The 15757-nt window shown below is 44.1% G+C and overlaps 1 protein-coding gene across 1 annotated transcript; it reads left to right on the forward strand.

Annotated features, from left to right (window-relative positions):
• Window positions 1–4447: 4447 nt before the first annotated feature.
• Window positions 4448–11837, forward strand: pmp22b (peripheral myelin protein 22b). Its single transcript, XM_044014597.1, has 5 exons — window positions 4448–4621; window positions 5147–5237; window positions 5458–5548; window positions 8542–8682; window positions 9394–11837. Exons 2-5 carry the CDS (start codon window positions 5160–5162, stop codon window positions 9552–9554), a joined length of 471 nt encoding a protein of 156 aa, XP_043870532.1. The 5' UTR covers window positions 4448–4621; window positions 5147–5159; the 3' UTR covers window positions 9555–11837.
• The last annotated feature ends 3920 nt before the right edge of the window (window positions 11838–15757 follow it).

Below are 15757 nucleotides of genomic sequence, written 5' to 3' on the forward strand. Positions count from 1 at the left end.
AAGGAAGCTAAAAAGCTCAGCGGAGTTGCAAATGTAAAAGATACTTAAATGATTGTCATCACTAATGGGCTCAATTCACATTTGATTTGATTTTATGTTGAAAGTTGATCTGTGTAGCTTCCTCCCTCGACCAAAAATACCATGCAAATTCTGTCTTTCAAAGATTCCACTCAAAAAATACTACTAATATACAAGAATGTAAAACTGCAAGATCAACATTACCCACAACCTGGAAAATATCTTTAAAGTATAAATGATTGGCTTATAGTGACTACAAACCTTCAGTTGCAGATGGAAAACAACATCTTGGCCATGGTTCTTCTGGCAACAAATATAATATGTGACATACATAAAAATAACAAAATAGAGTGTTGTCAGGGGATTGTGGTATTTACTGGAATACAGCTCCAACATGTGGAATGTTTTTTAAAAAAACCGAATCCATCTCTTCTCGGTTTTAACTTAATGCTAAACATTCATGGGAACCAACCCTTCTTACGGTTTCTGGACGTGTGCCAGAACTCTGAGTTCTCTCAAGAGGCCGTTTGGTCGCTCTGTCGCCTGTGACGTAAAAAAAGAAGAAACTAAGCAGGAATCCATTGAGTAATTGGCCCAGCGGCTGTTACGAGCGACTGAGAGGAAGCTGGAGACAGACTGATAATATTCTGTGCGGTTTTCCATCCCAACTGCCAACCTCACATACAGTGGCTCTGTGGTTGTACAAGACAGTCTGCTAATCTTTTTTTTTTTTTCTTTACCTCCTTAAACTTCTATCAAATCAATATCACACCCTCCCTGACTGCATTCTGCACATAACTGACCCCGACCACAGGTCCGCAGGTCAAACACAAAGACCTGTACATGCAGCAAACACACAAGTCTTGGGGTCATTCGGGGTGATTAAATGGAATTCTGGAATAATCCATACCATTGATCTGTGAGTCCAGCTCTTCTCAGTCGAGATACAGGACGTGCGCCAGAGGGAGCAGTGGAGAGATAAGAGCGTGACACAGCAGCGAAGATGTCGTTTTTCCTGCTGAATCACAGTGGGGCGAGGATGGGAGAGTTATGCACAATGACCTCACTCAGAGCCACACGTGTTAGGTTTTCATTCCATATATTGTAAAGTATATATCTGGTGCCAAGGCAACAAGAACAGTGCTATGAGGAAGAGACAAAGAAAACTTAAAAAAAGTCCCTCATGTATTTTTGTCTTCACATTTTCAGGCTTGTTTATGTCACTACTTTAGAGGTGAGTCACGACCGTATGATTTCAGAAATGTCACATGACACAAACATTTCAGCAACATTATTTTTTTCCGATTCCTCTGAGATCACCATATTCTGTGGTAACTTCTGTAAAGCAATGACGCTGCAGACTTTGCCTGGGTTGGCAGGGCAAACGTTTCCACTGGCATCCATTCCTGCTTTCATTTGGCCAACGCATTACTGTGTCTGTACTCGCCCCACTGTGTGTGTTTCACGTATTTCAAAAGGACAGGGCTCCGTTTACCTCTCCCATTGTCACCGGCCCCCACGTCCAGTCTGATTAAAGTGTGATGACAAGACAGGAGTTGAGAGTATAGCTTGAAAACTTATCGGCACACAAACAAACAGAGTGTATTTACATTTCATCTCTCTTTCAAACTCTCCCTCTCTCCCATTTGTGCCTTTCGTGTTCGCAGTGCCCCTGCGTCCACCTCTTCTAACCACGCATACAATTTGCATGCTTAATTTGGACGAGTGTTTTATGGCTGTTAAGAAATCTCACACGGATTCCGACTTGCCAGATTGACCAGGTCCACAGGGGTCCAGTGTGAATCGAGAGGGGCAGCTATTAAAGTGATACAGCTCCGTGGTCCGACGGACAACGACGAGAAGACTAAAGCGACTGAGCCACGTTTGACCAACAGCTGCCACAAACCAAACCACCAATCAGAAGGCCCGTTAACTAGTGGCCAAGCAGCGGGCCTTACCTCTGTTGTCTAAGAAGCATCCGCTGGGTTCACTGTCTCAAAGTTTGCTGTGTGTGCGCGGGCCACTTATCCGCCGCCGCTAATAGATTGTGGTTTCGAGCGGAGATCAGTGAAAACTGGGGTTTAATGCGATCAAGTGAAACAATGAAGCCTGTCACATTCTTTTAAAATCAACATGAATGGACTTTAACCCTCTTATGACCATTATCAGGATCTTTTTGATTGTATCGCTGTGGAATTGTCGAAAAATGTTCCAAGATAACTGTCACTTTGAATAATAGGTATTTCACCATATGTGCTGCTAAAAATCTTGTCTGCGATTGGACGACTACCGTGTACTTAGTATATATATATATATATATACACAAGTACATGGGTGCAAAGCTCTATTTCTCTGCTTTCCAGTATCCATCCATCGTCTATCGCTTTATCCTCGACATGAGGGTCACAGGGGGCGCTGTGCCAAATCTCAGCTGACATAGGGCAAAAGTTGGGGTCCTGGACAGATTGTGGTCTTCACGTAACAGAAGGGTTAATTAGGGGCTCCATCTCTTAAGATGTGTTTTTGCTTTCTTTTAATGCATATTTAGGAATAGTGTTGACAGAAAAGAAAAGCACAACTATTGGGAGCCGCATCTGTTCTAACACTCTCCACTGTGTTGGCATGTGGATGGAGTTACTGTAACTCAATCATTTCTACTCTCCTGATTCATTCCCCTCTGGCCGAGGTCCTATCTATGGCTCTGGTATGCACTCTCACTGTCTGCCGTGCTAACACGGAGATAAGTCCCGCTATCTTAACGACGGAGGTGAAGCGTTAGACACGTCAATATGTAACATTATGCGGGTGTCTTGCCCTGAATGTTTGCTATGCGGCTCTCCACAGAGAGTTTTGTAAACGTCACACTCCCGCGTCCGCTCGGCCCACTGATTGTCAGGCTTTTACAAACATTGACATATAAGGGATGGGAATGGCGAGTGCACAGCCACAGTGCCGTTTTAACAAGAGATCTCATTCACACGTCACTGTAAACCTCCACGGTTGACCAGTTCACAGCGCTAAGGCCCAGTGAGCAGGAAAAGTCCCACTTGATAATACGCAAAAGGCTCTTCAGCGACATGCAGCAAAACACTCACGCCAGACAAAGAGGTACTTCTGCACAGCTCAGTCTGAGAATGTCACATACTTTGATTGCGGCACAGCCACAAAGCGCTCACTCAGAGCAGCACTTCAAGGCTGTGATCTGGTCTTGTAACTGTCCCTTTCATGTGTGTGTGTGTGTGTGTGTGTATACATGAGCACAGCAGAAAGGCCTCCATTTTCATCCGAGTGTGAGAAACACACACAGAGGCACCCAGGAAGTGTGAGATAAGTGGTGAAGAATAGCGAGTGAATGCTGACAGGGGTTATCTGAGGTTACACAGCTCTTCTAAGCTCCTCTGCGGGGCTGCTGATGGTGTGTGGGGGGGAATGTGCCATCCATCTAAGCCCCCTATTGTCTGTGCAGTATGAAAATCAATTTGTTTTCTGTCATTTTGCAGATTATGTCTGATGACATGCACAAAAAAAACCTATACTGTATTTGGAAAGGGTTTCAACGACAGCAGGCGTATCTTCCATCTTTAAACTCTTTGTGGGAGATAAGGCAGGCGCTTGACTCTTTAAAAATATTTACAGTTTTGACCACTCCCTTATACTCCAAGAGTACATTTCCTGAAATTCCACAACCACATTTACTGGATAAACTTCAGGTTGCAGTTTTAACAAGGGGCTGCCGTCCCTGGTCAGGGTGGAACGCCATCTCACTCCCACTGGAAGTGAGTCATGTCAAACAGAGGAGAGTCACAGATGCTATCTCGCGTTGAGCATACCCGTCCACACGTTCGGACACATTGCATATCACGGGGCTGACCACATGACGAGCGCAGGGAAACGACCTCATACTACAATACCCAATGTTTTTGTATGCAGTTGCCAAGGCAACAACAAGCTGATTTTATAGTGAATCATTCCATTTTGGATAAAGCCCAAAGAACTTCCTTTGAAAGAAATGAACTTCCTGGCCTGACTGATGTTCATTGCCTAAAATACTTCACATGTCCATAAAGTTTTAATCAAGCTAAATATGACATTATTCAACGATTTCACGTGTATTAGATATTATATCTGTGCTGTATTGTATGATGTGATACCACATTACATCAAACAGCAGTGTACAGCATTATTATAATGTGTAAGTTGAAAACACGATGAGGAAAAACAATCCTCGAAAGCAGATAACCGCTTTTAGTAACCACGACATCCAAACAACGGCGAGACCTGTCACTACACGAGAAGTGTGAGTCTGTAACTAAGGCAACCCGTGCGCTATTACGCATGGCGCGTCTATATTGGGAAGCCTGGCTGCGGACCAGAGGGTCTCTCCATGACGCAGCGACGCACGCAGGGCGTTGTTCTTCCATAATGAGACACTTTATAACAGCACGAACAGCGCTGGCGTCAATCTAGTCCGAGAGCGACTTTCAGCACTGCAGGGACTACTACTCTACTCTGTTGGGACTTTTTTTTTGGAGCACTTGTTTTTTGCTTCCTGCGAGCCCGAGTCTCTCTTTGTTTTTGTGGGAATACAAGCTGCCCGCTCATAGTAAGTGGACTTTGGTGTCTTTAAAGCCTCGTTACATTCAGCTGCGGATTAAAGAAGGAAACGCGCTTTGCACTGGGATAGACGGCGCTTGATTTACGCGCACAGACAGGACGACACCCCGGTATTACATTAATAGTCGCTGGGTGTAAATTTGACTTATTATGCTTTAATTGAGCAGAATCTAACGTTACTGTTTAACTGCTCTGGTCACCAGTGAAGGACAATGATATTATCTCGCGGGAAAAAAAACATTGACATCATTTATAATATACATATATTTTAATATAAATAATGACGTGCTCATGTTTATACTGATTTAAGGCGGATTCTGCCATCTGACAGAGACACAGACAAGTCCTGGTGAAGTTTCTCTGAAGGCTGTGGGGCGTGTATGTGTGTGTGTGTTGAGCGTGCTGCAGCGACACACCCATGACCCACCAATCTGACAGCCCCACACTCATTCACTCACTCATTCACTCACTCACTCTCTGACACAGACTGTCTCCTCTTCTCATCACTGTCCAGATCGTCTGTAAAGATGCTGCTCCTACTACTGGGAATCGTCCTACTGCACGTCGCTGCCCTGGTTCTCCTGTTTGTGTCCACAATTGTCAGCGTGAGTAAATATTGTCTCGTTATAATTTGACAACATAACATCTGGAGGGTGGTGGTGGTGGAATGAATGACTATTAACTGTATTTGGAATAAATCTTGAACAAAAACAAACATTTAAACCTGCCATAAGATTCTGAATATTTTCCGTATTTTTCCTTTAATTACTTGCATGTCTCTAATAATAATAAGACTTTCTCTCTGACCCATGTTGCTGACACCAGGTATGGACGACAGGTGAAACTAGCTCCGCAGACCTCTGGATAAACTGCACCTCTGTCAATGGATTCCACTGTGACCCAGCATCAACTGGAGGTCAGACACCTTCCTCACTTTATTTATTTATTTTTTTTATTTTGTGTGCATTTATGAGACATTGTCGGTTGGTTTAAACTGCAGATATTGCACAAAGTAAATGGAAAACTGAAGGAAAACATCACATTTGCTGAGTAGTAAGCTGGTGTTTTAAAGTTTGTTTTGCTCAGCATAAACGCTAAAAATACAGAGTGTAAACAGCAACACTTGCATTAAAAAGGGGAAAGAATTGAAATTGGTGAAAAAATGTCTTGGTTAAACCCCAACATTCACATACATGTTGAGGACGTGGGTGTGTCTCGGGACTCTGGTGCCATCTAGGGCAGAGAATGTGGCAGCGCCGTGCTGATGTGGTAGCTGATAGGCTGCTGCTGTATAAATAGTCGTGGTGTGATGTCCATATTCAGGTCTCGTGTTGGCCGCACATAGTGACAGGAGTCAGGGAGCTGTGGACAATCAGGGTGGGGCTGCAGTATTTAAAGTTTTAGATCCGTGTGTGTGTCGGTGTTTGACAGCAGGGAGACCTTGGACCACCTCAGGCAGAACATAGCATGCTGATGGCGGGTCACGCCCAGTGTCGGCTCATAATGCCCAGTGTTAGTTTGCAGGGATCACTGGGAAGCAACAGCTGCTGATACTGTTAAGAGGTTTATTTCCACAGGCGTCCTCCTCCACATGTTTGAATCCAAATAACTTTTTATATTAAACAGTTAATATGTGAGAGGACGTTACCAAATAGTGGTTAAGAATGATTCCATTGCCTTAGCTACAAGTTCCTGTGAGATCACCGTTGACTCGCTGCATGTTCTGCCATCACGGTGGTGCGGGAGCTGCTGGCAGCAGTGGGGTGATGTCATTTGTCTAGAATGAGCCGTGCTCAGCCAGCGTGTGTTTTGTCAGGGCAGCAGTGCCTGTACACTCTGCCAGGTAGTTTGATGGCGCAGCCAGTTTGTTTGACTTGCTTTCATTTGTGCACTGACGCACAGTGTTTGTTCAAGACAGTGTGCTGTGCTGTGCTGCGCCCCAGCTCTGTGTTCTGTGCTCTGGGAGATGGAGGATAGTGGTCTGTTATCACATACTGTAGAGGCCAAGCCTGCATTCAGAGCGGCTTTTTTTTCCGCTTTTTCTTTTTAATGCTGAGCAACCATTTTGTGTCTAAAGTGATTCATAATCACATCACAGTTATTTTTAGGACATTTCGGAAACTTCTGCATTTCCACTTGTTGTTGCCTTGGTTACAAAAATAACGACTCCATTTGGTTTTCATGACTCCTGGGGTGAGACGCACTCAAGTCACGGGGTTAAACGTCACACAATCACGCCCAAAACTTAAGACGTTTTAAAGTACTTAAACAGCCCAACGTTGGCTAAACACAGTGAAGGAAATACAAGAGTTTCTTCGTGGGGCGGGGGCACGGAGTCTTAGAATAGACAAGCGACAAGATAGAAAACCTAAACAGTTGTTTTCCTGTTTGGAAGTACAGCGACAGCCGTGCCCTTTTTTGTATTGTAATACGACTGCAAGCCATTCATGTAAAAATGACTGTGAGTCACACTTGCTTATCAGCGGCGATAAGCCCTGAACTTTGCCTCATGTGAGGAAATGCCCCATGTCGCAGTTTCCTCCTCCCTGTCAGTAGGGGGAAGGATGGAGGACTGACTGCGTATTAGAAAGCAGTGATGTTTTATCTAATACATGAGACAGGAGAGGAGCATGTTGCCCGTTTCGCGTAGCATATGAAAACACGGGGTGTCTAGTTGTGTAGTGTTGTGCTCGCCGTGTTTTTGTGGAGGGAGATTTGCGGCGTGTCGCGTTACCTCCCATATCTCATTCCTGAGCCAATGGTCTTCAGGACGTAGGCTACTGTAGCACTGTTACTGTAGGTAATCTGACTCCAGGCTGGTAACCCTGTGCAATTATTGCAGATAGTGTTGCCCTTTAAAATGATATCAGTGGCATATCAGCCTTTCTCAATGGAAAAGTGCCCGTGTTTGTTTCTGTAAATGGTGATAAAACCAAAATGTGGTCGGTGGAAGTTACGGCAACACACAAAGTGAGCCGCGTTATTACTTTACCGTCCTTTTTTCGCTTCTTGATTGTGAGCGGGGATAAATTATGCATCGTTGCCCTTAAGTGCCCCTCCACCCATTAAAACCACAACATGTCTTTGATTTACATTATGCAAGACGATCGATAGACCGCAGATGCCCGGGGATGTTGACGGAAACGCGTCAGAAGTTTGTCTCCGCGAGGTTAGCGGCGGTATTCCACGGAATCAAAGGAGTCACCTCGCTTCAGCGGTTTCTGCACAATGTACACACGGAAGGCCCCCGTGACACGACAGGCCTAAAGACGTGACAGTAAAAGCAGACACAGCTGAAGAGAAGAGTTGGGTAGATACAGACGGGAGGGGGGCAAGAGTGAGTGCTTTGGGAAACCTAAGAGGCCAGATACGCAGGACGGATAACCCTCAGACAAGAAATAGACCTTGCTTGGAAATCCTGGGATTCCTGGCATGGTGGCGTGAATGTAGCACAGTCCAACACGCACTCAGATACAGCACAGAGACGGCAGCCCGTCTTCCCAGTCAATACAGGTGTCTAATGAGTTAATGGCTCGGAGCAACCTGGCCTTGCAGGACTAGCACTAAAAATCGATATGGTACATTTAGTCATAGGGGCACTGCTGTGAAGGGTGCACAGAGCTTTTAGGAACAAGATACCCAGGTTCCATTGTTATGGATCCATTACACATTCCCAGAAGTAAACATGGCTGAAGTGAGCTCATTACGACCGCTTTGAGTGGATGCTTAAATCCAGGCCGATGAAAGCTAACCTCTGAAAGCCTGCATCTGTTGTTTTATTTGTTTCCTCTTTTCCTTCCCCTCTGGTACACTTAGGGGCAGTCGTGTCTATATAAACCATGCTTTGGCTAATGATGAATATTTGTCATTGGTTATTGATTACAATCTCTCTTCTTCCTCCCCTTACAGAGTGGATTCAGGCGGTCCAGGCTCTAATGATCCTGTCTATCATCTTCAGCTGCCTGTCTCTCTTCCTCTTCTTCTGCCAGCTCTTCACTTTGCAGAAGGGCGGACGCTTCTTCCTCACTGGAACCTTCCAGATCCTTGCCAGTGAGTTGATCGGCCTTTCTCACAGTTTTACTGACAAATGCAAAAAGGGTGACGTAAGGGTGTAATGAATGAATTTTTATTTCTTTATATGATGAATCAAATTCATTGTTATTGTTGTTGCATCCCCGACTGAATTCATACTCGGCAGCACTTAAAAGGTCTAAAAATACACCTTCATACAAGTCCACCCACACACGAGTGTTCACACAGCACAGTAAGTGGCAGGGAATTCAATTAAGAGAGAGTCTAGACGAACGGTTTTGATGCACCACTTGTCTATTGTGCTGCATGCCCTTTCGCCACAGAGCAGCTCATACTGCCAGTCCATTGTGTCCTCTGTTGGCAGCCCTTTCCAACATCCCAGGTTTTGCTCTCTCTATATTGTGCCAGTGCATTGCCTGGCACCCAGGTGCCCACTCAGCCAAGCAGGAATGACAATGGGCATACTGCCAGCCCCACAAATTGAAATGTCATGATGGCCGTTGGTGAGTGGGATGGAGGTCTGACAAACAGTTCCTGCCAGAGCAGCAAAAAAAGCCCACAGAGGTTGGCATGATGTTGGTGAATAAGCATGGGATGCCACGAGGTAACGCAGAGGGACGCCCAACGACAGTAGACAGAGAGCAGAACACTGGGGCGACACAGGATCTGATAGATGAACCACATGGAGACTTGTGTTGCCCACTGCTGACATGTTTCCCCTCTCTGCAGGTTTGTTTGTGATGAGCGGCGCCATCATCTACACGGTGATGAGTCCGGAGTGGGTGCCGGAGACTAACTCCTTTGGCTATTCCTACATCCTGGCATGGGTGGCCTTCCCGTTGGCGCTGATCAGCGGACTCATCTATGTCATCTTGAGGAAGCGAGAATGAGCCGTCACTTCGCCCCAGTGTTCCCAGTAGACCCCCAACTGCAAGTGTCACCAGTTCTCCTCTGAGGTGGAAGTTGTCGTGTCAAAGTACCAACAATCAAAAGGAGTCACCAGGCCAACACACCCGGGCCACGCCACACAAAAGGGGGGGTGGGGGTGGGGGGTGATACCAACAAACAACATGCAAACACAACACAAAAACAACCAATACTGTCTCATTTAAAAGATGTATATAGTATCTATGGTTTAAACCTATTTATAACACTTTTTACATATATGTACATAGTTTTTGTGTTGCTCTGTCAATGAATACGTGTAAGAGCTTTGTTTTAGCTGATAAAGTGCCTCAGTGTTTGTTTGTAATGATATAATTGGATGCTATTTTTGTGTGTTTTCTTTGCTTTTTTTTTTTTCTTCATTTGGTAACTGCCAAAGAATCGGTAAAAACAACAAGAGAAAACGTTTCTTGAACTATATTAACCAAAGTGCATGTATAGAAATAGAAGGGTTGGGAAGATTTTCGTTTGGATAGATTTGCTTTGCATAAAGAGTGGAAACATCCGCGGGCGCAGCATAGCAATGAGGTATAGATTTTGGTCCTTTTCTATTTTGTGAATTTGCAAGTTTCCGTGTTTTTTTTTTTTTTATTTCTATTTCTTATTTTCAACAAAAGATGGTGCTATATATTTATCATTCCTATTACTGATAGCAATCATTTACAACAGAGTTATTTTGTTATTGTTTAGTCAGATTGCCATTACTTAAAGTGAGAATCAGAGAAGGTGTACAACTGTACATACAGTGCCTGACTGCATATTTAGGGAACACAGCAGATTTTACCTTGCAGTGTCTGACTTTTTTATTATTTTTTTTTATTTTACTTTCTTCATCAGCTACTATTAAAAAGTGGATTTTTGAGCTTGGGGTGGTGCACTGATGAAATCAAAAAATCATTTGTAATGTCAGTATTATTCTTCAAGTTTTGAAAGAGTTTGATCACCGTGAAATTACTTTACATACGCTTTACTTTAGCTCGAGTTGCCTTTAAATGTCCCTCATTCTGATGTTTGTGTTCACCCTGTGACCATGGCTGTTCAGCGTCTAAAGAAGTCAAATTGCTTACTTACTAGAGTACTACAAAGACAAATAACACCATGGGACGTCGCCTGAGGACAAAAGAAAAACAGTGTAATTCTAACATTACTATTAACAAACACCACTCACTTGAAGCCATATGAGAAAATACCAGAAGATAGGAAAAATATTTAGTATTAACTTTATATGTGAGTACAAAAGACAGAGGTTTGCAGTGATGATACAAATGTCTGTTTCACATACTTGAAGTTTGACATGCTGCAGTCTCTGCCCACTGACGTCTGTGTGTTCGTCTACTCTACTGTATAAAACACTGTTTATATATGTTGTGCATAACAGATGTTGATGACAATCTAACCTTAAAAAAAAAACAAAACACTCACTTACTCAATAAAACTTCTCTCGCATTATCTAATACTGTGTATTCCACTGGTACAAGGGACTGGATTCACACTAACACTTGATGCATGAGGAGCAAAAAAAAAGACGACAGTGAATTACGTGAGTTTGGGCCACAAGAGCATTGTATGGATTTATCTGCCAGTAAATGGTAATAAGACATTAAAATGGAAGCAAACTGCGACGCATTTGTGGCGACGAATCCGTCACAACTGGCAGTCGACCCGCCGCTAGACGTCAACAGCATGTGAACTCCTGTTTACAGTCTCGCCGTGCAAGCAAGTCCTCCTTACAGTGTGCAGTCAGACCCGGTTAAATCAAATGTGCTGCCTTGTGCATGTGGATGCACTCGTTACACACACACTCACACGGCGGCAAAGACACACACGTTGGCACTCGGTGCCAGTTATTCTAACCACGCGGCTCGTGTTTCAGTGTCAACAGTGTCTCTCTCATAGCGTCGGACGTAAAAGGAGTTCGAACACTGTAGGCGAGGGTCTGTCCTCCATTTGACATCTCCTGTGAGATCATGTGCCCCCCATTGAAACCAGGGTGAAGTATTTTGATTCGGAGCTTAGACTAGCCAGTCTGCTGTGGGGTTTAGGCGATTAATGACGGGTTCAGTTAGAAGAGACCGCCTCTAATGACAACTGCCCTCTCTACTACTTTGTGTAAAACTACAGCATTCAATTGTCTATACCATGTTTACACCTAAACATCCAAAAAATGCTCTTGATATTACCAAAGCTACTTTGACGTTAATCATTAAAGGATGTTTCTTACCACCAAACCACGGCCTCTTGTGTCTTTTCACGTAACACCACACACACAGAATGTGCACCAAACTCTGAGAACTGACGGTACAGTCTGTCATTCCATAGCCAGCAGTTTTACATTCAGCTGATAATAGGTATTTAAATCTACAGCAATGAAAGAGAACTCTCAGAGGGAGGATTCTAGCTGCAGGCCTGAGAGGTCACAGCCTCCTACTCCGACTCCCCCTCTCACATACATGGACCTAAGTGAATTCAGGACACAACATTCTGAACTCTGTGGTTATATTGTAGCATTAGTGTAAAAAAAAGAGCCTGTTTACAAGTTTACACGTATATTATTTGTTGCTAATTTAGTATATTTTGGGACGTTAGCTCCCAGCCATAAAGTGATTGCATACTTTTAGGTTTGCCAGGCAGTTTATCACACATTATGCAACACTGCCATCTTGTGGATGAGTACAGGAACAGTGGCAAACCTGTATATGTCACACTTGATTATCAAACACTGCCTCTGTGTGGTACTATACTAGTATTGCAGTTAAAATGCAAGCATGGACTCAATGTCTCCCCTGGGGTTTGAGCAGATCACATTTTTCTTACCGAAGTGAGTTGAAACCTCATTAACTCTATATACGATCATTAAGCCTCATCTGCAACTCAGCTTGTTTGCGAGGGCGGACGCCCTCTTCCATCAGTATGCATGCATGCGATAGAGAGAGAGAGAGAGGGGTGATTTCTCCCATTCGTCTCCTCTCTAGTACCCTTCAGTCAGTCTAATGAATGCCCCTCCTCCAGAGCCATTATGAAGGTTTTTATGGCATAACACGTTGTTAAAGGTAAAGGCAGCAGACATCATCGCTCTTGTTCTGATGAATTGTTTGATTAAACTCGGTCATAACCTGCCAAGTTCACTGAATCACAGAATCGAATGTAAAGGAAAGGCGTGTCAGAGGTACATTTGGAAACGCAGACTATTTGGAATATTCACATCTGAGCTACACCTGCTGACCAATGAGCAGGTGATCTAGTCCAGCATCAATGGTTTGGGTAGTTAATAATATATGAACCAAAATAAAGAAATGGATGCCAAATTGCAAGAGCATTTTATTTGGAACATCATATTGAGCTGTTCCAATCTCTATCTTCAGGTATAATTATCACATTTGTTTTTTTTAGATTTTTTGATAATGATATTTTTTTGTTTTTAGAAAAAAAGCATTTAAGGTGCTTTTTCCCATTACTATACTAAAACCTATGTACAGAGGCTATAAGAATGTGCAATATAGAGTGACTTCTCAGCACAACCTATAGGCAATCTGATGAAATAATTTTTTCGTTTTCACCAATGAAAAATAGGGGACACACGGTGGTGTAGTGGTTAGCACTCTCGCCTTGCAGCGAGAAGACCCAGGTTGGAACAAGGGCCTTTCTGCATGGAGTTTGCATGTTCTCCCCGTGTGTGCGTGGGTTCTCTCCGGGTTCTCCGGCTTCCTCCCACAGTCCAAAAACATGCAATGTGGGGATTAGGTAAATTGGACACTCCAAATTGACCATATGAGTGAATGGTTGTTTGTCTCTAGTTGTGTGTGGCCCTGCGATGGACTGGCGAACTGTCCAGGGTGTACCCCGCCTATCGCCCGATGTAGCTGAGATTGGCACAGCACCCCCCGCGACCCTCTGGTGGAGGATAAAGCGGTAGATAATGACTGACTGACTGACTGACAAATAAATAGAATTAAATAGAATTTTGCACAAGTTATCACTACTCCCTTTTTGTTTTTGTTTTTTTTAAATATGGGATATAGAATTACTCACAATGAAAAAAATGCACTAAAGCCTGAATATGTGACCTATAAACACACACCCGAGGATGTCCATATAAGGAGCTGTGTATTATTCCCACAACAATTAACCAAGGGTGGGCCTGCGGCACAGATCTGTGTCGCATGAGCACTAAGGGTTGAATAATATCTTCAGTCGTTAGCTGTAGGCTATGACTATGATGATGACAAACTTGAAGCATCTGCGTTACTTCCTCAACCGTCTATATCAACTGTAGTTTGCTGCCTACATTCTCTGCTTTAAAGTCATTTTTACACCAGGATATTCCATAGGTACCATTTTTCACACCTGGTGTAAATCTGTGGATGTGTTCACTGAGTAGACCCCTACTCACTGTGTGCACTACGTGTACGCAGCTACATGTAAACACATGGGCTACACATATGTGGCGGGACAGACCAGACATATTAGTCATGTCAACCTAAACCCAGTCCAGTCTGGAAGGCCGATTCCCTGTAACACTGACTAAAGTGATGATGACAGATGTACGCATGTTCCGATGTCATTTGTTTTTCACCACCACGAGATGCAATAAACTCCTTCCTTCGGGCATTCTGTCCTCGACCTGCGTTTTCACTTACAGTTTGATTATCCAGTTGTGCATGAGCTAAAAAAAAACCCGGCGGGTTTAAATTACTTACAAAAAGAAGGAAAGAAATACTAAATCTGTGTATTATGTGTATCAGGTATTGAGTGATACGCATTATTAACTCCATGCTTTGTGGGTGTCTAGGGGCTCCACACATCATTGTTTTGCTTTCACGGGGTCAAGGACAAGCTATTAAAATAACCACTTTTCCCATTAACACCGTACACACTCTCCCTGTCTTGTCCTATCCTGCCCATTGTCACTATCTCTTCCTGCAACCCCCTTTTTTCCCCTACTTTCACCCATCCAGGAGATAATTTCTAATTTCTGTAACACAATGAGGGGGATGCAAACAGAAGGTCCACCTTAATCTATCACAGCTCCTTCAAGGGTGCATGGGTGCACAGTGACAGGCACAAAATCGCAGAGCCAGTGGGGAGGAGGGCAATAGACTTAATTAAGGCTGATGAAATGCAAATGGTGTTTTATGTAAGGGGTTGGGGAGCAAGCTCTCCGTGTCTTGCTGCCATCTGCTTGCTATCATCGCTGGTGGAAGAACCTCTAGGTCTTGGTAATTTGTAGCTTTAATAATGTCTTCCTCAGCTGGAGAAGAAAGAAGGAGAGAGAGGCTGAAGACATACAGCTGGCTAAGATTAGATTTCGATTAGCTGGTCACATCACACGCAGATCTGACCCCTAACACTTTAGCACGGACATAAACGGCATAAACGCACTTGCGTGTTCACACGCGAGAGCGGATACATGCGTCACATATGCGAAGCGTACACAAAACATTCAGCCCCACTCTTGTTTCCACTCCCACATAATACTTGTCCATCAAAGCTGACTCTAATCTAAGTTGTACTTCTAGCCCTGTGGGTCCATAAATCCCTAAGGATGTCTGGAGGTTATTTCGGAACATGATCCCCGGCTGCTGGGGCTGAGGTGTGACCCCAAGAGCAGATATGGGTGCTAACTTTCCCCTGAAGCGCTGTTAAGGGGAGTCAAAGTGGTCACGTTTTTTTTTTATACCTCTTTTCCCCCAAATAACATTTATCATCACGCGGAAAAGAAGAACCTTATTAAACAAACCCCACACCTCCCATTACCAACCCATTCCTAAGGTCAAGATCTGGGCCAAGGTCATCACCACAGAAAGCTGACCCCTGACTCATTGGGTGTCCATCACACTGAGGAACTGAAGAATGGCAGCTGATGTAGTTGCGGACTAAATCAACCCCAGTGTCTGCCATACATCAGATTCACTTACTTACGACGTGCACTCACACTGAGGGCCTTATCATTTTAAGACAATGCACTGGATGAGGTACGATCAGATTTAGGAGACACAGCGGTGTGGGAATATGCTCCTCATGTGTGTGTCCTTGGAAATGACGGCGTGATGGCTTAAATCAGTCAAGTGAATGCACCTTTAGCAGCTGTGGGAGATCAGCGCTCACACGACACCCAGTGACACAGCTCGCTTGCACGTTTGATTCAGAG

The sequence above is a fragment of the Solea senegalensis genome, linkage group LG18 (genome assembly GCF_019176455.1).
Source record: "Solea senegalensis isolate Sse05_10M linkage group LG18, IFAPA_SoseM_1, whole genome shotgun sequence".
Taxonomy (NCBI): Eukaryota; Metazoa; Chordata; class Actinopteri; order Pleuronectiformes; family Soleidae; genus Solea; species Solea senegalensis.